At 43.3% G+C, this 26,439-nt stretch overlaps 1 protein-coding gene across 1 annotated transcript; it reads left to right on the top strand.

Moving 5' to 3' along the window:
- Nucleotides 1-4,279: 4,279 nt before the first annotated feature.
- Nucleotides 4,280-5,035, top strand: LOC131281708 (low molecular weight phosphotyrosine protein phosphatase 1-like). Its single transcript, XM_058311055.1, has 3 exons — nucleotides 4,280-4,409; nucleotides 4,475-4,830; nucleotides 4,896-5,035. Exons 1-3 carry the CDS (start codon nucleotides 4,385-4,387, stop codon nucleotides 4,974-4,976), a joined length of 462 nt encoding a protein of 153 aa, XP_058167038.1. The 5' UTR covers nucleotides 4,280-4,384; the 3' UTR covers nucleotides 4,977-5,035.
- The last annotated feature ends 21,404 nt before the right edge of the window (nucleotides 5,036-26,439 follow it).

Below are 26,439 nucleotides of genomic sequence, written 5' to 3'. Positions count from 1 at the left end.
CAGATTCGGTCTCGGTTGCGTTACGACTGTTGCGGGAAAGTATTTGATAGCCCCGTACTGCTGCTAATGGTCAGCTATTTTCGCTGCATTTCCTGTTTCGTGCCCTATTACGCTTTAGCACTTTCCCCGAGCGGGTGAGGGGTGAAAATGAAACCACCATCCAGCATTTTCTAGTGTCGAAAAAAGGAAAGGGTGCTCAAAAGATATTCTCGAAGATTTAAAAGAAAAGTACAACGAAAGAGCTTTTACTTGTAAGAATCTACAGGTTGGTTTAGGACGATTCCTTGTTGGTGTTTTGGAAAATGGACGATCATTTCTGGATGGGGAAATACCGCTAGCAAATAATGGTGGAAAAATCACGGTACTATTTATTTTGGAGTCTTCCTCCGTTGAAAGGTGAAAATGATAGATGGTTCTCTCCTCTCCCTCTCACGAATCAATTTTTATAATCTAAACAGAACAATAAACCACCCATTATTTCACGGATCATAGTAGGCTTATTACCAGTAAAGGATCTACTTCAAAGTAAAGTTTTACAACAAAAAACAAATAACTGTATCGTTATCAATTTCTTCTTGAGTAGTCGTTAAATGTGCTTCTGTATCGCTATGAAATCAGTTTTCTTTATTTTCTTTTGTATAAAACATTCACAAAGGAAACAAGCATAAGTATCTGAATGTAATGTCCCTCCGGCGACATAAGCCACATACTGCACCGCTCCCGGGCGCACATGAATTGCATGAAAGATGGCGGCAGAAGTAAAAAGTTACCAACTAAACCCATTTGCGACTCACGAGGACAATACGTCAAACGGGGAAAATGGGGAAAACTTTTCCGCCCTCGTCCCTCGATCGCGCGCGTGTTGGTAGAAACAAGTAATGACAGTAACGAAGGAACGCATTTGTTCCTTTCCATTGGAGCCACGGCGATGGTGGAATGGGCAAGCAAGGTTGGTGGTAGCAGCAACGACATCGACAGTTGTTCCATCCGGTGCATCCTCCGGGCTGCATCGTTTGTATTTCCATTCCTTATGTCACCGTTTAGTGCTTTTTTCATTTACGTGCCTTATTTCTCAGTTTTTCGAGTACTCCCCGGGCAGCTCGTCCTTTCCTCCTCGCTTACCTTTTTTGCTCCGGACTGGGTACTTTCTCTTTCAAGCCCCAGCGTAACTTTCCCCTTGCCAAACGGCAAAACGGCTTCGCTTTAGCGCAAATATATTATTGCACCAGAACAAATTTATGGAAAAACTTTCCCACCGTGACATTGCACGTATGTTTTGTACAGATGTTTTATTTTTTCCAGTCCAGTTTGTGGCAGGCGGAAAAACTATGCTCAGCTGTCTGACGGCGGCCCATCGCTTGCATCCTCCGGCTTCGGCCGCCGGACCCGGGAACCCTCGCAACGATCGGCATTAGGGAGTCCTAAATTTCTAAAGCTCCGCGTTGCCTCGATGACCCACGGTCTCTCTTAGTTTCATTTTTTGAAAATTCCTCCCAGCCGGGAACTCGGTCCGAACGTGGTGGGTGGGAAATCCGAAGAGAAGGAAACCGTGGTGATGATGAAGATGTTTTTCCTGCCGGCAAAATATGTGTCAGAATTTTCTGACTTCCGAGAAAAACACAAACTCGCGTAGGATGCTGAGGGTTGATCGAGTCGTTCTGTGCAAAGTGTAGGTTTTATATTTAGCCGTCTGTAATGAAACCCTCAGAGAAGATCAAATTTCAGAAGGAATATTTTAAATGTTCCTCCATCATTTTTTAAATGTTATTTTCCATCATGTCCCTAAAACATAAGTTGTTTAATTCAAACAGTCGTTTAATTCAAAGACGATCCTTCTCGATCGACCCACATGCACACAGACTTTCCCCGTTGGTGTATGACATGAAATAAGGAAGCAATCGGCCAAACTACTTCCACTCGCTGGGAAAACTCGTGCACCTTCCCCGTTAACGGGGCGAAAAATAGCTCCCCATCATCCACGCGGTCAAAGAGAACACTTTTCCGACAAGACGATCCACCGAGACCGGAAACGGGGAAGCTTCCAAGAAAACGTTTCGGAGCGATGCTAGTAAAAAGACCCGCGGAATGAGTGAGTTAGAGTGGAAAACTACTAAAAACTTCGTGGAAGAAAGTGAACATGGCACGGAAAAAAACGTTAGAGAAGAAACACAAACCTCTCGATATTTTCCTGCGCGGAAATGCCAATTTATCTTAGTTTCGCATCCTGAAGCGAGGCGGAAGGAAAGCCATCGAGTAGATTGTGAACGGCGCTGGGGGTGAAGAAATGCAAAAAGTAGTGGAATTCTGTAAACTTCTATGAAACTTTGTTAAAATGTACCTTACATTATGCGATGGCATGGCGCACTTGAAGGAAGAAACGCACTTTAACGCTCTTAATGGCGAGTGTTAGCGTTGTGTTGGTTCCTTCGTTTTCTTTAATGGAGGCTTAGTATAGAAGACTTTGGTCGTGTATTATTTCTGTTGAACACAAACTGCATTTTCTGCCGCGCCCAACCTAATTCCTTATGCTGAAACTCCCCCAGATGACTTTCAACAACCCACCCTCAACGCAGCGTATTGTAGTAAACATAATTTTATTAGCATTATTGCTAAACGAAATTTTATTTACCTGTATAAATTTGCCCCCGTCTCAAACATGCTACAACAAGGCACGAAACGGCACGTTCCAATTTGCTGCCCTTTGCTGCCTCTAGCTTTTATTTGCACGCGCTTCCACAAGACCTTCTCGACCCTTGGACTACCTTTTTCGAATCCATCACCAGACCGACCAGGGGAGAAGTCCAAGCTATGAGCACCGAATATTCATGACTTTCATGGCGCGTGATGTCCCCCACGGATTCGTCATCATTGAGCCGAAGTGAGTGTACTTGATTTGTTTTATTTTTACCTTTTTTTCGATTCTTCCTTCACCAGCTTTCCCGCTTTATGCAAAAACACAAACCGTATCCTTTCGGATTTGGCGGAACGAACATTGCAATGAACGTACACCATCCAATTCGAACCCCGAGCGGGAATGTAAAACGGCAGTGAGGCTTTACCTTCACCTGGTCAACCTCGGAGTTCCTCGCGAGGAAAGCCAATCAAACCGGCCGATGCAAACCAACGTCAAAATACTCAAATAAAGGCAGATATAAAACAACCACTTTTACGATGGTGCTCTCTCTCTTAAAATCTGTAATCACCGAAATTGATCGCTTGCATTCGTGTCTACTGCGGTACGAGGGTTTTGCTTGTGGCCAAATTGTGAAACGACCAGCTGGCCTACGCTCCTCATCCCAATGCTAACCGCAATCGAGTAAGTCCTTCTGTTTCGGTGCCCTTTACGATTGATAAAACCTCCGCCGCCATAACCCGTACCGCGCCAAATTACAATTCGTATCGTAAAAAGAACGAAAGGATTATTATTTATCGATACACAAGACACACTAGACTGCAAAAATCCCTCGCCGAATCCTGAAGCCATCGTCGAGCCAGCCAGTACTGCTGTCATCGCCATTCCTCAAACGATGGGGGAATCGCGAAAAATATCGGCGATGGTTTTCTATGCGGTGGATCGAAACCAAACCCTTCCTAAAACGGAGGAGTTGGCATTTCCAACTGCCGGTGGACCGGTTCCGACGATTGATGGAATTGTTTTTCGATTTGCTCGAGGACACACGATACAATCCATACCGGCCATAAATTATCGTACCGGACGGTTTTACCGGTCGCGTTCGGAAAATTCAGTTTTACATTCCGCCTGCTCACCGAATTACAACATGCAGCTCGTACTTGATCTAAATGTGGACCAGATCAAGGTTGAAGGGCGAAGCGAATTATCGATACATATCGAATGGGTTAGTTTTGCCGATACACGTGGCATCGCCATTGGGAAATAATTTTATAGCAGAATCTTAAATTGTAACGACCACTTCCTGATTGAAGTGGAAGGAATGAATCATAAATCCGTCACAGTTTTGATTTAATTACATTTCAGCAGAAGAAGAAAAGCGGAATTTGTGGCCAATTAAATGTCTTCCTTTACATAATGGTTTATTTCATATTATCGAATTGATCTACTGAACTGCTTTTGAATTGAAACAATAAAACGCCACGAGTTATACAATACGCTATACGTTTGTTTCCGTTCCTTGACGTCTTATTAAAACGTCAAACAATCAGCTGATCAATGTTTATTTTAGGTCGAGTAGAGTTTAAAGGTAAATAATCAGTGACAGAACAATTAACAAAGAACCGATGTGCTAATTCCTATGACTAACGCCTTTCATTCAACATTCCTTCCAGCATCCGTCATACACGTACTGTCTTCTCGTACGTAGTCATTTCCTTCAGTTACTCACCGCCGGATACACCATAAAATACGATGAAAATTCTATTCGTTTGCATCGGTAAGTAGTCAATTTCATCTGCAGTCATGTGTGTAACTAGCTGATCGTTCATCTTGTCTGAGCAGGAAACTCCTGTCGCTCGCCGATGGCGGAAAGTGTGATGAAAAGCGTGGCAGCCAAGCATAATCACCCGGACTGGCACATCGACAGTGCCGCCCTGCGCGAATGGAATGTGGGCCGCAGCCCGGAAGAGCGGGCGCTCCAGGTACTGTCGGAAAATGGGCTGACCTCCGATCACGTCGGCCGACAGATTTGCTCGGATGATTTCTGTCGGTTCGATTACATCTTCGGGATGGACGAGTGGAATCTGGCCGATCTAATGGAGCTGGCGCCGGCGGGCGAACAGTGTCGAGCTAAAATCGAACTGCTCGGAAACTACCGAGGCAAGGAGCTGGATAAGATTATCATCGATCCGTACTTTGTGAGTAATTTCGGACGATATTGAGATGAGTGTAGTGTATTTGATAAATGACGGCATCTTTCCAGGAACACGGTATCCACGGGTTTCGTAGATGTTTTGATCAGATCGTCATATGCTGCGAAAATTTTGTCAAAGCACACGGTTAAAACTCATGTGACTAATGGTACATTAATGAATTTGTGGAAAACGTGAAACTATACCAAACAAAGGGATGACATTTAGGTTTAATTGGACAGCAAATAAATTGATAATAATATAATGAACAAACTACATCACATGTACTCACTAAAACTAGGCCATTTGGTGCTGACCGGTGCATGCGGCATACATATCTTTATTATTTCATTAGTCAATTAAGCAATAAATGCTCCGTTTTAGCAAACAAATTGCTGCAGTTTCACATACGTATGGAGGCGGGCAGGCAGTGGTGGAAACTGCGGCCAATGGAAATGTGCAAATCGGCTCAAAACAAACCCTTTTCTGAATAGGTATTTAGTGTACCAATCCGACCAATATTCAATTATTCACCTTCAACCGTACCATTTTCGAAAACACGAATGCATAAATTGCTTCCATTTAAAATCAATTTGCACAACGGGCAAACGGGCGTCCCATTTCCCGAAGGCGTCGTGCGGACTACAGCTGGATTGCACCAAACTCGAACGTAACTTCAAACCGATTCCTAGCGGAATGTGACATTTCGGTTGGTGGAAAACTCTCTCATCCAGCTCTTCCTCCCTTCGTTGTACTTCTGCGACCTCTTACCAGTTGACCATCGTATTGGCAAACAAATCTCTTTAGCCGCAATAGTTGTTTGTTGCCAAAATCAAGTTTTCTCACGTTTAGAATTCAGATTTCCGGTCAGTGGAGTTTTCCAGCTCCTTCCTAAGGAAGCGAAGGATAAATATAACTTTGCCCTTTAGAAATAAAAAGAAGCTCCGATCGTTTTGCGCTACGAGGAAAAACATTTTTAACCACAAAAGCGATCACTTCGCACGCTGGTATGTTTGGAAGGGGAGGGATTTTCTCAGGAAAATCTGCTTTCCGGTACTTTCTATGCAACGCTCGTAAGACATGAGCGGCCTGCCGTAACTTCCTTGTTATTGCTTCCGCACGGAAAGGCGATCACAAATTCTAATGAAATCTTTTGTTTCGCCCGACCAAACAGACGATGGGCCTGGTGTCCGTGTCCTTAAAGGACCGCACGTGCCTATATCTGTCGGTTCACATATTGCCATATCAGTGGTCGGAAGGGCGAGGACGCCTTAGGACACTGAAGAAGAAACTTTCTTCCGGGCGATGCGCACAGCGGTTTCCGTCAAAGGTAGGACGTGCTTCAATTCGCTTCGTTCAAATTTTTGTCCGTGGCCAAACGATGCCGGGCATGGCGTTGGAGGGAGGCTGATTCGATTATGACCAATTCAAGATTTGTTTGAAAAGTTTACCACCAAAGCGGTGCAAAATTGCTCCAAACACTCTCGCTAACGGTCTCTCGAACCACCACAAGAAACTGTGAGGAACTTGGTCCGTCTTGGACGGTCCAGTCCGTAAGCAATAGGAACGTTTTGATTTTACGGATACGAATAGATATTGGCATCTCTTTCACTTCTTATGGCCAAGCTCACCTGGACCCGGCTTCTTTCCAACGTTTTGCCAACAATACATGAAAATGTTCCGTGAAAAATGAGACCTACAGCTTCAAAGCGTCACCGAAACATCGTCCATACTTCAGCCGAACACCGGTCGAATTCCTGAAAACTTTTGGTACAGCATGGAAACACTGTCGTTATTTGATTATTTCCCATCCGGTCCACTGCACATTTGCAAACGTTCACCGGCGTCGTGTGTCCCTGCAGGGACGATCCGAATTTGCTTCACAAATTTTCGGCACCCCAAACTTCCACCTCTCGAAGGCTGGACCGCAGCGCTTCGAGCACTGTCCAAAGAAAGTAAAACAACAGAAAAGAAAAAAAAAAGGTCCCTCATCCTTATGATGGTCCTTGAACTACCCGGTCCTGGAAGGAAACGGAAGGGGGTCGCGCCGAAAAAGCATAACAAAAATGCCCAAATTCTCCAAGGTGGTTAGAAATTATAATGAGAAAATCATTTGCAACTTCCGAAATTGAGTTTTAGCTCTGGCCGAATTTGGACCACCGGTAGGATGTGGGGTGGCGGACGGATGAAGGAGTACCAGTTCCGTCAGCCATATGCCGGGCATGGTGCCGGATGATACCGAGCATACGGTCGGCCTGGTCGCATAATTGATGGACCAAATAGGGACAGTTTCTCAATTGGATTTATCTTATTTGCAATATCGAGCCAGCTTTCCTTTTTCTTTCTTGTTATATGCCAATGGTATAGTCACTTTTTTTGGTTATTTAATATGTAAAATACCTTAGATCGTGTATTTTTTTCGGGTTTAAGTAAATCTTCCTACCGGTATTAATAAATACGGATCAATTCGAAGCATTCAATTAACGTACACAAATTACGATGCCTATCAAAGCCAATTGTGCTTGTATCGATGGCATTTCGCCCAATTCTGTATTAAAACCATTCTGCAATCCTTTAAATCTGACAATATAAATCGGAATATTTTTATCTCTCGCTTTCCTACAATTTGCTACGTCACGTCGAAATAAATCCATAAGCCTTAATTCCGTGTGTGTTATAAAATTGACAAACGGGTTTTTATCCTCGCGACGATTACAAGGCAGTACAGCTTGTGCCATAAAAGTAATTCGCCCTTCTTGGTCCGGCAGAAAAATTGGGAAGCAAAAAAAAAACCCAACCGCTGACGATAAAACATTTCACTCCCGGTATGTCCCTCGATCTCGTTCGGTGTTGCTTTCTGGCAAAATGTGTTCCGATTTTGCACTGACAGCACAAAATAAGGCGCCGGAAAGCCCGAATACAAGACAGCCATGATCTTTCGGGCCAACGGATGGCGGGACGACGGAAAACCCACCCACTTACCCGGAACCATCTCAGTAATAATTCAAATCACTTCCTTCTGGTTTCCTTCGCACGCACCCGTTGCCATTTCATTTCGGACGGACACGCGGCCTCCAGCGCCTACTCTTGACTTTCTTACTCGTATTTCTGAATTTCTGAGCAGCTTCACGCCCGGCACGCAACAGCCCCGGAATGTGCAACAATCTGCTCCGTCGGCCATCATCCCCCTCCCGATGGGTAATGCCTGTCGTAAAAAAGGATTTTACATTCCATCCCACGCCGGGGGCGGCCTTCCCGCAAAAACGATCGCGAGGGTCGTCCTTGGCGTACTGTGATTTCAGTTCGGGAGCCGAAATCCGACAACAAGCAGCGCGGATAGCATACTTTCAGGCGCTTGCCGACCGATTCGAATTGGATTTGGCGCTTCGGAGCAAATTGAGTTGAAGCTGTCTTCGAGATTTTGGTGGCGTTTCGGTTGCCTCTTTATATGGGAGCCCTTTTTTTGCAGCTTTCTTCCTATTTTCCCTCTAAGAAGCTACCCCAACACGATGCGGCCTTTTGCTTTCCGCTCGTTCCTGCAAACGTTTGCATCTTTTCGACACCGTCGTTACTTTTCGCTTTCTCATCGCCATTTCCCGTGAACGACCAGCTCGGCTTGGCAAACACATGCCAATCCTCGGCTCCCGAGCGCTATAGCGCGTCGGTCTCGACTCTTTACGACCGCTACGCACCGGCACAAGGTTGTCATTAAGTGATTTAAATTTTAATTCCACTTTTCATTGAAATGATTTTGATCCTCCCGTGCGGTACGCGATGGCTCTAGTGGGTCCTTTTCTCCCCCTTCCTGCATTCAATAAAACAGAACCGGGGGCTTTTTTTAACGCTGAGCTAAAGAAAACGACTCGCTCGGTCGCTGTCGGTTTTATGAGATTTTTTTTCCGCAGCTTTTTTTAGATTCTCCAAACGACAACGAGGAGGACGGAGGATCCTTTAACAGTGGTACCCCGTTGGATAATCAAAATCTGCAGGAAAATCCTTCCCGGTGGAGTTGGAACGTCTTCCATCGAGCCGAAGCTCTGACATTGGCGCTAATGTATCTGCGCAAGTCCCCGACGAGGGCGCGGAAAAAGAGAAAAAGTGGGACGACTTGAGAACGTTCTTCCTTGTGCTACGCAAACGAAGTGAATCGCGCGCGCCAACGGCCAAAGGAAATCAAAGAAAGTAGCACAAAATGATGACTATTTTGGAGGAGTTTTTTATTGCCTCGGTGCGCACTTTTATGGGCCGATTCTGGCCGGGTCCGGCCGGAACGAAGCAGCTTGCTGGCGAACAAATCAACGATCGACTGAGCTTCTCGAGAAGCTCAACTATTCGTGATAAAAAATAAAAAAATGCCAGCAGAAGTTAAGGGTAGGTTCACCGAATAACGGCGCCTCGTTACTCGTTACGCCAAGTTCAAGACCAGCGTTTAGCCAACATTGGCATTAAGCCACTTTATGTCTCGCTGTGTGCATAAATTCTTCCCAAATGATACGCGCCGTAGCTGAGGGCATGTCTTCTTAGATCCCTTCGTTAAGCAAGCGCTCTCAACCCCCTGTGACGAAGAAGTCTGCCCTAGGTGGAGGATGGTACACGGTTTCCGAGATTTTAACAGCGCATCGCTCTACGTGATTTTTTGCCCTCGATGTCTCCTTCGTGTGAAGATAAATGGATCCCATGGCGAGATATAGTTACCGGCATGCAGCCAGTTCCATGTGACACCACAGTTTGTCGCCTACTAACGCACAGCTTTACGAGAGGATCCGGAGTGTTTCATGAAATATTTAATTTTATTCGATTATCAGCGTCATTAAAACTTCGATAACTGGTAGGAATTCACTCCACGGGAGTCTTAGAGTATTTACAGTCGTTGAATTTGATACATTCAGAGAGGGATTTATGCAATTATACGCGGTTATCCATTAGAAATTATTTTTTTATTTAAAAACTTGCGGTGTTAATCGGGATACCATACAATCCAACCTTAAATAACTTAAAATTGAAATTCAAGTACATTCTGTTAATTTTAAATTGACTATTGAACCACTTTTCGTAAGCGAATACACCCATTCTACGAAGGTCTTTCTTTGTGTCCCACTATATTCACGCTTTCACTACTTTAGGAGATTAGGAAGTTCTGGAAAATAAAGACTGTTTGTTGTTAGCTCCATGGCATGAAATAAGGTTAAGTATACAGTTATAGCTGGTATAACGGGTAGTGTCAGGTGTGACCCGAGTATACATATGTCATCTACTCTCCGTCAGCACCTGTCACTAGATATCAGGAAGAACGGTCTCTTTGAACTGAACCGTCTAGGAGAACGGACGAAATATATCGATCGGTCGATCATCGAGTACACGACACATTATTATACTAAGACTTGTTTTCAAACAAATACCAAACATACTATATGATAAATTTTAACAACTACCATTGCCTACTTCTATATTAGTAGAGTACTACATGATTTTCCTGGCAAGATCAGAACTGCCTTGTCTCATTGGCAGACAACAAGCTAAATATAATTGTTCTCTGGGAAGGGTGTGAAATCACTGCAAAAGTCATAATTAGTAAGAACATTTTCTGTGAAGAATATCAAAATCAAATAAAAGCATAAATAGTTTCATATTATCGCTTTAAAACCTATTTCAACTGAAAAAGGTTTAATATAAACAGAATCCGTAGGATCGAGCGAATATCTTTTAAACTCAGAATTCAGAACAAAACTGTTCACACATTTCATTATGCGACAAACTAGCGACGGAAAACTATAACTCATCTAATTTCGTTCAGCTACGTTGCTTCATCCTTTCACTGCACTGAAATGCATCAAATGTTCCACTGCCGGTTTCCTTTGAACTATTAGCTTAATCCCAGGATGACTGCCCCGGGCAGTTGCCTAGTATCGTCCTGTTTCCTTTTTTCTGGACCGTTCATACGGCTGATAATATGTCCATTGGCACCTTGGAAGTATTTTAAATCCCTATGCCCACTCCACGTACCGTGCCATGTGCCGTTGCCAACTCTGCACATTGTCGGACACTTTATCACATATTTCAAACACTACGCTCGCACACACATACACATGGGATACCAAGTATCTGGTTGCCCGAGGAAACATATTTTATCCAGCATGTGGTGAGTTATGCCATGGAAATAAATCTGTTTATTACGGAAAGGGATTTATGAGGGCTTCTGAGCACCGGATGGTCTGAAACCCGGAGATTGGTGCTGTGAAATTGCCACTTCAATTATCATCCGATTTCTAATCCAACATCGAGAGACATCGATATGTTTGCTGGTGTAGCTCCTATAGCATCTCGCCGGGGAAAGGATTAATCAATCTATTGCAAACTTTCAATTGGTTTCGAGTCGCGCGGTGGAGTTTGTGGGGTTTGTGTAGTCTCGCTGTAGAAACGACAGTGCACGAGTCGCAGAAGAGCTCAGATTAATGAAACGGAAGGCACGAATACGGTCGAATCGGTGACAAATGGTCTGTTGATAAATTGTCAACACATTACCGAAGCACATATGCACCGATCTGTTCAACCCAAACGAGCTATAGCTGGCGCCATCCCCGAAGCATCTGGAAATCATCACCAGCCCCAAAAATAGTGCCAAGCGCATGGCAACGTGCGGCATTTCCGGGGATTCTCTTCTTTGCGCTCTCTTGTTTCCGCCGGTTGACAAATCAAACGGGAGCCTCTTCGGACGAGGCATAGGCGTCATGATCTCTACCACCAGTCGGCTCCGTTGCGGATTCCTACGCGACCAGCCTGGGCACATCTAGAACAGAGGCGAAAAGATGCCAAACAACCGTCGAACCGGAAATGGGGACGACGGTTCGCAAATGTAGGCGAATGGCGAACCGACCGCGGGAGTAAAAGGAGACTGGCCATATTTTTCGACCTGCCCGTTACGCTTCCCCTTCCCGCGGCGCTTATCATTAATTCAACCGGGTGGCTAATAGAATCTGATTTCATCAATAAATATTTATCAATCGAATGGTGCCCGCCGGATGAAATATTAATTGAACTGTCATTGTCTCCGGGGACGAATTATCCGGAATCCGTCCGTCCGCACGTCCGCTCGTCCTTTCGGTCGTCCGTTCGTTCGGTGGTCGTTTGGTGAGGGTTTTCTCCAACGGTAGGGGAAGGTTCGCACACTTCCCTCGGCGTAGGCATGTGGTCTTCCGATGACCGCTTTTATTATGCGACTCATTTATTTTTCTGCTAATTGGATTAGCCACCACCGCCACCACCGTCACCGTCCGCGCTGATGAACGAGCAGAAGAAATCGAAGCAATCTGTCCAGCGAAACCAGATCTCGATTTGATCTGTCGTACCGTAATCCAGAACCGGCACCGCAACTTCACATGCTCGGAATTGTGTTGTGGGCAAATATTCGGGAATTCGTTACAACGTCCAAGCGTCCATAAAAAGAGGCAAAGCGGGATGCTGTTTCCTATAAATCAATACTCAGTGGATTCAGCTGTCGATTGTATGCTCCAGAAATCCCATTTTAAGAGCTGCTTAAGGTGTTCAGGTATGATAATTTATCAATCATGCAACTATTATAAGTCAGTAATGTTAAATATCATCAATTCACTTGTAATATCAGTAAAAACAATTATAGTTTTAATGCATTTCAAAGTAGGTGATATACTTGAACATACAGTTTCAAAGAACAATTTAAACCAAATTTGTTTTTACACACTTTTGTGCCTCGTTCTGGCTTGAACTACATGTTCTACTATTGATATTTTTTCAGACAACCTTTTCCTTTTTAGAAGTTGTACAACAAAACATACAACAACATTTTATTTACATGAATCCTCTTTTAATATTTAATAAGGTACTTTAAAGATTGTCATGCAAATCAAGTTCTCAGTAAAATGATTCTAAAAGCTAGTATTTTGTAATATTAGAAAAAGCTAAAAACTTCTCTTAAAATGATGGCTTGATGTATTATTTATACTACCGCAATAATCCTACAAAAGACCTGTTGACACAAGCCTCAGTGGAATTTATTTGAAACAAAAAACCAGCCTGTCTCACTTTCAACAATTCAAATATTAATCGCTGTATTAGAATATGCACGCTGCAAACATCACCTAACTCGTCCGACAAGGAGTCAAATCGTACCCGAAACACCCACTTCAAACAAGCATCGACGGTTCCGCAACCGCAAACACAACGGCCAGCCCGTTGTTTGGGTGGGTTGACACCGACACCGTCGGAGCCCACGGAGCACGGCGCTGGTCGCCATGGTCGTGGGCCGTTAAACCACAAGCCCATAAATTCTAACGGTCCACCTAATATCTGGATAATCCGGCTGACTTGCAGCAATGTGACAAACGACACCCGTGCACCAAAAACCGCAAACGGCCACCGACGCCGACGCACGGTGATGCATTACAAATCTCGGCCGGTCGGGAGTGTTGCGGTACGTAGTAGTGGAAGTGGGATCCATCAGCGGTGTGATAACTACTGATAAAACCATTATGCTACTCCATTTGCCCGCACGGAGTCGCTCCTTCACGGAGGTCACGGATCGCCGTCGTGCCGAGGCAAATGCATTTTTAATGAGCCACACAAAATCCCCATCGTCGGAGGGTTTGTTAAGTCTGGGTTGGTGGGTACCTGGCCACGCTTACAGATCCGAATCAGAGACACACAGGTATTCGCATCGCCGAGGAGCCAAAAGTGGGAAGATTCGAAAAAGAACCGACGGACTCCAGGGTTCCAAGACTCCAGGGTGGAAGGGAATGCAATCAGCGTTCTCAATTACTTCACAATTACTCCAGTGAGTGACCACTCCCGGGAGGAGACGGTCTTGTTCACCTACATTACCGCCAATTGACCGCCAACGGTGTATTTTTCGGAGGCCCACGCTCTGTTGGCTGGGAGTTGGACATCAAAAATGTATGACCGTGAAAAACGCTTCGTCGGCGAAGGTTATACCTGGCCCGGTAACCCTGGAATGTCTTGTTTCGCTGCGCAACCAATTCCATTACGCCAACTTTCCCTCTGTCACGTGCCACCAGTGTTCGTTTCGTGACACTTACAGCTAGAAAGACACTTCGCCAAAGGGGGGAGTTGGCCTACGGTAAACTATAGTTCCTATTCGGAAACATTCCGGATTCCGCACGGTTGTACCATGTGTACATGCTCTATTACTTGCCAACTCCACCTCGCCCAGGCACATTTGAGAAACAGGGGATACCGTTAAACTTTCACCAACAAACTTTCCACCGCCGCGTGCAGAAGTCAGTCAAAGTCAATGGATGCAACTGCTCCCGTCGTTGTGTAGCACTTGCAGCTGGGATTGCACCGTTGGAATGGCCCCTTCATAAGCCCCCGATGCAACGGGACGCGCCGAAGTGTGCCGAACTATTACGCGGTTGAAAAATAGACCGATGTCTAACCGAGCCGCATTCCGGTTGACAAAACCCCCATGAAGGGAGAAGGTCTAGCACCGTGGAACCAAGGAGAATATTACACCCAGCACAGTCGATCCGACCCTCCCGGCGTTACAGGAGTTTCGGCTTGACTTTGGCAATGGTACTTGAAACTGTGCAGCAACATAAACTTGTGCCATCCGATGCGAGAGAGTGCGAGCTTATACCTTCACATGCAGCCAAAGTTCTGAACCGTAAAATCGATCCTTGGAGAGCGCACTTGGGCACCGCAGCGATCCGTACACAAACTAGGATATGCAGAAAAGGAAAATCTCGTCCCTGCCAGGAGGTGCTACAATATCACCACATAATCAATATTCGTCGATACAATTGATAAGTCCCTACGTGACCTGATTTTCCGGCAGTCGCTTCGTACCTTCGTACAGGGAGGTTTTGTGTGATGTGAGTTTAGCGAAATCTGAGTTCTTTTCAATGTCCTCCGATTCCCTTAGCAGGGAATGAGTCAGGGTGATAAATCGAGTACTCAAGTGTTAGGGCGGGGATTTTTTTTTTTTTTTTGCTCGCGACAAGTTTTATCAACTCCAGAAGCGCTTCAAAGGGCGCCTGAAAATGTGAAAACATCCTCTCGGCAGAAAAGTGTGTGCGTGTTCTTTGGGTTGGTAAACTTTCGACGAGTTCCACAACTGAGTGAATCTGATAAAACTCTATAAATACACACATCAAAACAGCCTCAGTAACAGATCCATAGAATAAGGATGGAAAACCGTTTTCGATTAACTTCATGGAGTGGCAAACGGTTTCCAACGTTTGTGAGTTCGCATATGGTCTCGTGTGCTCAACTTTTTCTCACCGACGGAAATTGATTTAAATGTACGCGACGAACGATTCCGGTTCATGATCCGGCGACGTTTATTCACACGTGTATGAGAGTATTGATTTGATTTAGCTTTTTTTTTGCTCACTCTGTAGGTGTTCCGGTGCTCTGATTTATTTCAATCCATTCAGCGGTGACCTATGCGGAGATGAGATAAATGGTTTTAAAGTGGTCGCGAAAAGGGTAATCAACAATGATCGATGATCAAGTTCAATCGATCCATTTAAATAAGAAAAAATGGACGTTAAAGGTGTTGAATGTGGTGGATGCCAAATTTACGTTAGCGAAGCATCTGTTAACTGAAATTAAAATGGCGGCTGTGACCGGAATTGTTGTGCCAGTTTTTCATAGTTTATTTTGTGAACATTGGTTGAACAATGTTTCTCAATTTAAAAAACAACTCTAAATTTAATCAAATTCTGAAAAATATATCCAAAATAGACTGGATACGATAAAATCGTTCGTTTTTAAAGCGCTACGTTTCCATATGTTATCGGTTTTCAATTTTTGTTCGGTGGAGGAATGTTCCGTTTTAAGACACTCTGGCACACGATGATATTCAAAACCTGAATTGATTCACTATAAAGTTGATATACTTTACATGAAAAACTGTTATAGAAAATGCAATTATAGCACAAACTGGTTTAGTACAAACAAACCTAACTATAATAATCAATTTTTCACATAAAGTGTTTCTGTTTTGTAGCAATTTAAAACATTCGCTTCGAGTTTTAACTGAAAAATTATACTCCAGCTGGCGTTCTAGTCCAAGTACCCTTTTGCGAGGTAATACGCACTCTGCGCTCACTTTATCACAATTGAGATTTAACTTCCATCAATACCTTATAACAACCCTTTTGACTACCATATTTACCTCCATGAAATGAACGGATCGCATTAAGCTTCGTTTATGGAAAACTGGCACGCTGCATACGCGCCGCTAGCGGACCTCAACATTTTTCCTCACCATAAACCGAAACCAAACTCCATGAACAAAAATCCTTGTTGTGCCGCGTACAATGGTTAGTTGTTTGAGAACATAGTTTTTCCTTTTGAAACCGTCCTGTTGCAGGTCCTTACAAATTTGCGAACCGTCATGGGAAACACACCCGGCCCCAACACGAGTGCTGCAGATTGCAGACTGCAGGCCATAATTTATGCATGGTCGCTTAAGCGCGTAGAATAATTGACTTATTGTTTCTTTCAATCGGCACGCTGATTGATTGAACATTATTTATGCTCTGTGGTCCGCTCTTGCCGCTCCTTTCTTGAACCGTGTTGGTTGTAGTTCGTCGTGGATCCGGTCGAGCTTCGACAGGTGTTAACAATGACGGACAAACAGCAATGTTTAAAATGTGGAATGAGATGCCGTACGTGTAAGTTTTCGAGCCAATGTGTTGTCACTTCTGCGACGTGCGACGAGAAGGAACATTTAATCATTAGCTCTACGCATTCCTATCATTATCCATTTTTCCACGTATTATTTCCGCAGTGACGTTTAATGATTCGCAGACATGTTAAACGACCTGGTACGTGAGTTTTGAACTGCATTGGCGCCAAATAAAGAGTTGGATTGTTGGCTAACTAGAAAAAGCTCGAAAATCTTCATTACCGAGGAGGCCATAATTAAAGCCGCGATTTTCAAACCGTGTTGGCAATACATTTCTTTTGAAAAAAACTGCACAACATGGAGAATATTTAATGTCAACTTGAAGTATTTAATGTCCAAAATGTCATTCTTCATCACTGTATGTTTAAACCTTGTTCATATAAGCAATAAATAAAACTCTAGGGGTTTGAACACTACTTCTGTACGCATTGATTAACTTTTCCCAAAGAGCTTTATAAAGATGCTTTACACAGTGCAATTCTTTTCTCCGTTAAAATAACTAACCACAATGCAATGAAAACTTGGTCTAGTATAGTACAAGCATTGCGTGCCCTCAACCAAACCAAAACATGTAACGTTTCCGGTTGATGGTTGCCCGTTCAGCCCCGTTCAAACGTGCGTGTTCACAAACAAGCCGGCAAAACTCCCATCGACCGATCTTACGCTTGAGTTAATTGAAAACATATACCTACGACAGGAATTGAAATGCAACGTTCACCACTAACTGGTGTCACGGAATTTGTATGGATACTACAACAACCTGCATAACTGTTCTCATGGCGCGCACGAGTGGTTTTGATGCGCCACATAAAGCCTGTCTCATAGTAAATTGAGCCAAAGAAAACGCGCTACTGTGGCGGCTCTAGTAGCGTCAGCCGGGAACTAATATTTTTAGTAGTATTAGTGAATAGTGACAATGAAGTTGTGCAAGTTTCAGACCTGTACTATTTTTTTTCGCGAAATGCCGTACAATGCAAATTGAACGACCAAAAAAAAATCCGCACAAATAACTGGAGCGCCGGTGGACAGATTGGCAAGGCCTGGAATCCATAATTAAAGCAAAGAAAAATTTAAAGTATTTTTCTTTTGTACAGTTATACATAAGGATTGTTATAAAAATAGGTTTTTACTATTTGCGTGTTCCCTGTTTTTTTATGAATTCACGTACTTTTTTAGCCGATTTTTCGACCTGCCATTATTCCAAGGTTGTCTTGGAGTGGTAGTGGGCCAATAAGATCACTTGGTACCAAAACCAAAATTTCCAGAGTTTCGCCCCATCGAAAAACTCTGCACAATCACAAAACTTCATTTTAGACGAACTGTTGGAACAGTTAGAGATGTTCTTGGCAAGAGGAAGTGAACGGAGGTTGCGAAAACAGTGTCCTTTTCCACGATACCGGCTCTAATGCAGGAACCAAAAAAGAAAATACATGAATTTATGAGAACAGGGAACACGTAAATAGTAAAAACATATTTTTATAACAATCCTCATGTAAAACTGTATAAAAGAAAAATACTTGCCATTTGTTTTGTTTTTTATTGTAATGGGTTCCCGGTAAATTCAATTTGCTCAGTTGCCTTGGTGCTATAGTATTTTGTGCGGATTTATTTTTGGTCGTTCAATTTCCATTATTTAGCATTTAGCGAAAAACAATAGTACAGGTCTGAAACTTTCACAACTTCATTGTTACTATTCACTAATACTACTAAAAATATTAGTTCCCGGCTGACGCTACTAGAGCCGCCACAGTAGCGCGATTTCTTTGGCTCAATTTACTATGAGACAGGCTTTAATATTCAGCGGCACACGAGGAACTTGAAGCTGGCATAAAAAGGTGCATTGTGAAAAGAAGTAAGTGTAGTTGATGAAAGTTACCAGCCAACCATACCAACCTGTGTATGTTAGAGCAGAAATTATGTCCTTTACATGATGCCCTTTTTTCAATCATGAGTAATTTCAACACTACTTTCATGATGCAACGCTGCACATATTATTTCCCATCACCCGTGGAAAGTCCGTTAAAAAAAAACTACCCACAACAAACCAATGCGTCCGTCCACCCATTTCTCACGTGAGAAAACAGCACTAGTAAATTCGACCCAAGTAGAACTCGGCAAACAAATCGCTTTGTCGCTTCGCCGCCACCCACCCTCAATGGCCCCAAACATAGAACATCGGAACACCGGGGACACACATCCCGGTGCGGAAAATTACCATTCATTAAACACCACCGAACATCCTTCGGGCACAACAACCTGTAATGAACCTCCGCGCCAACTCGTACACGAAAGTGTTTCCCATGTGCTGCGTTCGCTTTCAGTGCCATTTTTCCGAACGATAATGTGTGGAAAATGGTTGCAAACATGCTGCCGTTCCTGCTGTTGCAAATTAATATGTCATGCAACCAGCTCGAATACTACGACAACGGGGGCGCGGTAAAAACTAACCAGGATGGGATGTGTGAAATGGCTGTGAGAGAGAGCAAATGTTAGAAAAGTTGGATTGCTATTTCGTCGTCAATGGAAATCGTTGTGATTTTGCATTCGCAATGGGAAAATATACAGGAAAACACAACTGTATTCTAGTTTACAGGTGTTCGACAATAATAAAATAAGACTTCTCGTTTTACGCCACGTTGTGTATTTCAATGTAATTAAGGAAACAAATGTAAACTAAAGCTAACAGCCTGATATGTAATTCAAACTTAAACTTAGTTATGTGAACTGTCCTAATGTCGTTTTGCTCTGTAAAAGAAAAGCCATAAATGATCTCTAAAAACCAAACTTGACCGGATGTATGTTTTTGCGAAATGATTTCATGAATAAAATAAACTATAAAATATTAGTTTTATACCTCAACGTTGAATGTTTCTAAAGGCTGACGCAAGTGCTAAAAGAATGAATAACATCTACAACGCTAACCAAAACACAGGGCAAACAACAGCCAGTTTCACAATATATTTCCCTTCCGGTTTCGTATGTATGTTATGTGTTTGATTTTTTTCTTTGTTGTCCACTTCCTTTCACTGTTTTCATTATATCGATGCAAATTTGTGCATGTGCAGCATGCGTTCCGTCGTCGTTATCTTTCTTCCTGCTTTAAATTGGTATATTAATATGATTCGTGTTTACGTCAATCCGGTCAAATCACTAGTGGACGGAATATGGATGGATCCCCAACGCTGTGTGTGTATGTCGGCGTTATACGAGGTTCCATTACCGACAGCTGGAATGCCGGAACCAGCCGACCGGGACCTCCATTCATTGCCCCCCGTCAACACAAAGCCCACACTCACACACCCTTTGACCCACCGGAGAAGAGCGTTGTGAAAACGGACGACGGAAAGCAGGAAAAAAGCACGCACATGGGAAACATAAAAATCTCCACCCAGGATGCAGCAAAACATACAGCGTCTCGCTGGAAAAACGTTTTGCATGCGTAATCAACACGCACGACATTCTTGTTGCTGTTGTTGCTGTTGGGTCGGACGAATAGCATGTTTACGAGTATGTATGCGTGTGTTTGCATGTTTTACTTTTTGGTTTAAAAAGCGATATCCATGCAACACAAGCGTGATGTACAACCGAAGCCGAGCATAGGCACCGGCATGCATAATGTTATCCCTTTGGTCCCCTCTCGAGTTGAGCCGCGGTTCGGGCTTCGGTGAAAGAATTCATTTCCGAAATCATTTCATGCACGAACTGGTCGGCCGGGAATGAAAAATCAATTCGCAGCCGTGCCCGCCACAAACCGCTGGCCGTATGCAAATGTGCAACAAATGAAGCCGATGTATGGGAGCTGTTGCTACCTCCCACCCCTTTTTTTCACTCGTCCAAGTAGAACCACTTTATGTTTCTAACTCAATGGGTTCGAACAAATGAAAATGTGGCGATTAAACCGGTTCTCAGTTGTGACCTTTTTCCCCCGGTTCTGTTGGGGGTCAGGAATTGAATGTCCTGGAAAAACAAAAGCCCAACAAGCAAATAAAACAAGTAGAACAATAATCCGAACGATGAGCAGTCGTTTAAGCCATTCATACAACAGTTGGTGAACCAATCAACCTAAGCCGTTTAACGTGTTTAAATAGATAATATATAAATACTCTCCTTATAAGCGGAAAAACTTCATAAGTTAAATCCTATAAGTGGAAAAACCATGGTCAAAAATCGGTAAATACTCAATATGAAAATTTCAACTTTTTCCAGTTACTTTTTAGATGTGTAAATACTAAGGTTATAGCAATGACCTCAGTGTTTTGAACTCAAATTCAATCTATTTTTTAGTCATGTTACACAAAGTGCCAAACAAAGCGAATCAGCGAATTTAAGTAAACATTGTTCGTTCCATCAAAGATGGACACCGAAACGCCTCGGGTGAACTTTGGGTGAGTGTAATCGATTGGATTATTGAAAAAAACTTCTTCGATGCTATTCTCTTCTTTCACATGCATAATTAATTTCGCCCACAGCTAATGTCCTTTCAGAAGCTGCAGACACTATTTATCTACAATTCCAGGTGAGTGACCTAATTGCTCGGAGGAAAGGCTGATAAAAAAACATGGTTTATTGTTTGAGGTGTTAAAAGGGAACGCTTCAACTCCTTCTTTCGCTTCAAGCCTAATTTCTGACAGTAGAGGTCCCTCTATGATAAACTCCTCCCGGTTGCAACTCCGCCGGACGGTATCGATGGCAATTAGTAAAATTAAATTAAACCTCCCCAAGGCCCAAGGACTCTTCACCACCGGCCCAGCCACGTTAGTAGTTGTAGTACGCAGTGATTGACCCATGTAATTGTCCGTACGCAATGCTCTACGGTGCAATCCGCAGCGGTTGCGGTTCCGGTGCGATTGAATTATAATTTTCCCCTCCAGCTGTACCCTACCGGGCGGACGTGGTGGACGGAAGTGAGCTGCCTTTGCCAGCAGAGTTGGCAGATAATACACATTTATCCACGGCCAAGCACTGTGTGGATGTGTTTGTGTGCCGATTGGCTAACAATCGACGGATGCGTTAAGAGGCCACTTGGATGGTTCGGCGAATTGTCGCATAAGGTTCAATTTTCATTATCCTATCATATCGCTAATCTGAAAGCCAGCGTACATAAACCGGGAAAGGCAAAATTAAGTCCAAGCCTGGAAAGCTTGCATTGTGCAGGGAACGTTGTCGGAAAATTTTCACGTAAAATGGGTATTAAATTCACCGGTTCGCCAGCCCCGGTTTGATGTTTGGAGTACAAATTACACTTTTCAAGCCACACATTGTGTGCGCGCTGGTAAACGCCTTTGGTAACACGTGCGTCCATCAGCCAAAACCTCAATTTTCCCCCACCCCTTCTCCCTAACCCACCAGCCAAACGAGGGCGGTACAGAACACACGACAGGATAATCGATATCCCGCTTTTAACCGCCGTTTATATCGCATTAATTGAGCCCATTAATTGCGCTTTCGGCACTACGCTCCTGATGGTCTAATCTAGGTCTGGCCGCGAGATAATTATTTGAGGTTATGGAAGGATAACATAGCACATTTCAAACCACAATGGAGTACCATTTGTTACCCCAGGTTATCAGATTGGATCTTCTCTTATATGGTTAAATGAACTTTAAAGCGTTTAAAGCGTGATTGTGAAAATTTATGGAATGATGTAAACGAAGAACCCATCATAGCATGAATAATGTTGTTTAATTTCGATACTACGTACAATACAATTTTTTTATAACTTGCTCAAAGAAGACAAAAACAAAGAAGCTTTTAAAATCAAAGAAATTCGTGACTTACTAAAGGGTTTTCTTTAATGTCGTATTAGATACGATTTAGTCAATAACTTGAAATATTGACGTTTGCTCGCATGGAGATTCTTTTCCATCTTCCTTTTGCGCTACTTTAATACTAGAACTAGCGCGGTTTTCACGCTTGAAACTTTAACGCAAATTATTTTCAATATTAAAAAGAAAATTTTATTTTTGAATACATAAAAATTAACATTCCATTGGATATGTGAAAGTTATGGATTAACATTTGGTAGAATTGTTCAGCCTTAAGAAATAAATGTGATTGAAAAAGTACCTGACCAATCAAAATGACTGGTCCGGTAGTTCCAGTGTTAAACTAGTTTCAAGATTTCCGATACGAAAACGGACAGGTGTAACGATAAATCATTTGCATTAAATTTGTGTATTGAAGTATTTGTGTTATTATTGTTTTAGGAAATATTTTCATTAAGTTAGTTTTCATCAACCTAATACATAGTTTTTTTTTTTCATTGTCCGCTTGAAAGTTCTAGCGAACCAAACAAGAACTAAAAACAATGAAACATATGTAATGTAAGGTTTAAAGGGTGTAGCTTCTCTATTCTTTATTACCTTTTCCTTTCAAACTCTGACTTAAACTCTGCTCTACTACTGCTCGTTGCTCCTTTTATATCCTACCATTTCTATTTCCATGTCTACTCGATTACTTTTTCGCCCAACTCACACGGCCTTTCCTGACATTTCTTCCGCCCCGGAAGACCTATACTTTTCCTATAAAATATTTGATGACATTAACCTACCCGCACGGCCTTTCCTGACCTATCTCTTCCGACCCGGAAGACTTGCATTTGCTTCCTTGCTTTACTTACTTACTTCATCATTTACTTTCTCAACTTCTAATCGGTTATAAGATTTTTGCCTACAGTGATCTGGATGCTTTGAATCACTCCTATATCTCCTAGTTAGTACTTAGTCGGTGGAGGCCACGGCTCCTTTTGTTCTGCCGGTGCATCCTTTTCACTCGTGTTCTTGTGACTACTCGCAATTTCCGAAACAATATCCTCCTCGGAACCATATTCGTTCGACTCCTTATCACTATCATAGCCCTCATCATCTTCGTCTTCTTCCTCCTCATCCTCATCATCTTCAGCATTCTCCAAGCTCCTTGGTGTAACTATTACTTCCCGTCCTCCAACGTTTGTCTTTAATACGTCGTTATCCTTCTCAGTACGGCGCATTCGGAGAATTTCCATCTGCACAGCGTACTTAATGTTGCGTTTTGATTCTTTCTCGAGGAAATCCATCTCAATTAGCTGAGCTCCCGTTATGTTGCAGGCTCCCTTCAACAAATTAAATTTTTTGGTAACACCGACCAATTGTTGTTCACGATCATCGCTTGCTTCTTTCGCTTTCGCCAACTTATCAAAAGCTTCGTGCAATTCTCGCTCCAGTCGCCCATTCTCTGACGATAGTACTCGTACGCGATCATTCAACTGACACTGCTTCTGCTGACTGTCCTTCAACTTTTCTTCCAAAAACTGTATTTTTGCCACACACTCGATCAGCTTCGTTTTCTCCGCCAGTCGATCCTTTTCCGAGCTTCTCAATAGATCACGCTCCTGCTTCAACTTATCTTCCAATCCGGTCAGATCCGATCGTAGGTCCTCTATCTGCTTATCTCGATTTGCGATGATTTCACCCTGTTGTTTCATCTTAAACTCGAGTTGTTCCTTCTCGTTATTCATCGAAAGCCACGCATCATTCGCTGCTCCGATTGTTAGAACTTCATTATTTTGACACTGATTTACCTGGTGTTCAAGTTCACCACTGTTAAAACACTTGGGGCTTTCCTCAACACGTCTTGTACAATAGATTGCTAAATGTCCGAGCATTCCACAGTTGAAGCATTGACGTATTCGTTCATCATTTTTCATAATCCGCTTATTAATTGGCTTTCTCAAATCTTGGTCAAACTGCTTACTCTGTTCTATTGGCTTATGTTGTACTCTTTCTGTTTTCCTCAGTGTTGCACGTTCCATCAAGAGAAGTTTCTTCTTCAATTCTTGAACAGTTTGAGCCTCATAAAGAATAGCTCGTACATGTGGGTCAGTAGTGACACCATCCGCGATGTATTCGCACAAGCTGGTCTCATCCAAGCTAATTGTTCTCGCCAACTGTTGCATAGCATACACAAATTCAAATACTCCTTCGTTACTCTTAATCCGCCGAGATTCAAGTTCTCTATGTACGTCCCGCGGTCGCACCACCACGCCAAATTCGCTTAACAATTCTTTTTTTAATTTGGAGAACGTTGTAACTCCCGATAATGTTCTTAGAAAACTTCGTGCTGTTCCCACGAGTTTTTTCCGGCACATGATAAAAAGTTGTTGGTTGTTCCATCCTGCCATACGGCCGACATCTTCTAAATCATTCAACCAAATCGCGATATTCTGCGTTCGTTCTCCAGCGAACTCTTCGACGCTATCTTCACTATCACGTATGGAGAATGAGTTAACGTACGTTGTATGATGCACGATATTTTCATCCTCCATGTCCGGTTCCTCATTTTCATTGACTGATCGATTCGGGTTGCTTCCCACCTCATCCATACCAGCCTCGACTAAGCGGGATGCTAAATCTTGCTTACTTCCGGTCGTTGCTAGTCTTGCCGCTTGACATTTTCGCACTAATTCGGAACGAGAGTATTCTTCCATCAACCGTAAAGATTCCATATCGACGATTCACACCAGCAGATTCCAGCGCACAGAGCGTAACCTTCAGCACACACAGTGCAATCTACAGCGCACACAGCGCAAATCACAGCACACACAGTGCAGACTTACTAAACTCCGACGAAAAACTTCTGTGCACACACTGGACCACTTCTGCTGTATGACCTCCGTCTATATCCTGACTGCGGAAGATTCCTTACTCCAATCTCCGAAGACCGTTCAAAAACTACGCGGATGACTTCAGACCCGGTATGCTTCTTACTCTCCTGACCAACTATTCACGGACGACTTCTGACGACTATCTTTCACGAAAGTATGAATAATTCTTATTCCAAACCGAAGACTTCCTCTTGGTTGAGCCCGTAATTTCTATTAAGATCCGATGACCTCTTCTTTGGTTGAGCCCCCATGTAAGGTTTAAAAGTGTAGCTTCTCTATTCTTTATTACCTTTTCCTTTCAAACTCTGACTTAAACTCTGCTCTACTACTGCTCGTTGCTCCTTTTATATCCTACCATTTCTATTTCCATGTCTACTCGATTACTTTTTCGCCCAACTCACATGTAATCTGGAGGAAAACTCGTATCAAATCCCAGAACTATACAGGGTTTTGGAAAAACGTTCTGAATGCTCGAATGATTATCGATTTTGCACTCCCTTGGTTGAATATTCATGATGTGATTGCAACAATTATTACCATTTGTTCGAAACGTGAACAAAATTCCTGACGTAATAGCCACGAGGCACCGCGTTTGGACTCATTCTGATGCTGGTTTGGGTTCTCATCTGAATACTTGCCTTCCGTTGCTTGGTCTAGGGTTAAACCATCGCCCCTCGCCGGTGGTTGGTGAGCCAATTCTACGGAAGCCAAAAATCGAACGAACCGTAAGAATTCGACCGGGGCAGTGTGAACCACAATGGAATGGTGTGCTTGGTGGGCTTTAAATTTGCTGCCGGAATGTTGTGGCGATGGTGGTCATTTATGTTTATCACCCGGAATAAACAATCAACCGGAAAAACAGACCACAGGCAAAGGAGCTAAGGTCCCAGCCCTCGAAAGGGTAACGCACGAAAGGTGAGTGAATTAAAGTGAATGTTCTGCAAATTACGGTTTCCCGCCGTTCGCACTGATTACGATTCCGATCGTGTCCGGTACGGCACGTGTCGGCACGTTCGATGTCGGATGGGCCGTAAAAAGGGTCGCACATAAGCATTGACACCCGGGGCTAATGAAGACATGGCGCCCGAGAGTCAATACAAGCCGGGTTCCGGTTATGTCTTGAGGAAGGAGTACGTAACGGTAAAGATTTTGATGGTAATGTTATCATGTCACTGTTGGTTGAGTCTCAGTTCTTGGAGAACTCTTTGCGTTGATAGTTGTATCAGTTTGAATTGAATTCTTACAGAAAAGCTCCGGCAAAGTAGACAGCGAGAAAGAAATGTTTTAG

The sequence above is a fragment of the Anopheles ziemanni genome, chromosome 2 (assembly GCF_943734765.1).
Source record: "Anopheles ziemanni chromosome 2, idAnoZiCoDA_A2_x.2, whole genome shotgun sequence".
Classification (NCBI taxonomy): domain Eukaryota; kingdom Metazoa; phylum Arthropoda; class Insecta; order Diptera; family Culicidae; genus Anopheles; species Anopheles ziemanni.
The sequence above is the reverse complement of the archived record's forward strand: the minus strand, read 5'-3'. Positions and strand labels throughout refer to the sequence as shown.

Coding starts and splice junctions, on each gene's coding strand:
- LOC131281708 (XM_058311055.1), top strand. CDS start 4,385: ATGAAAATTCTATTCGTTTGCATCG. Junction 4,410..4,474: donor AATTCTATTCGTTTGCATCG/GTAAGTAGTCAA, acceptor TTGTCTGAGCAG/GAAACTCCTGTCGCTCGCCG. Junction 4,831..4,895: donor TTATCATCGATCCGTACTTT/GTGAGTAATTTC, acceptor GCATCTTTCCAG/GAACACGGTATCCACGGGTT.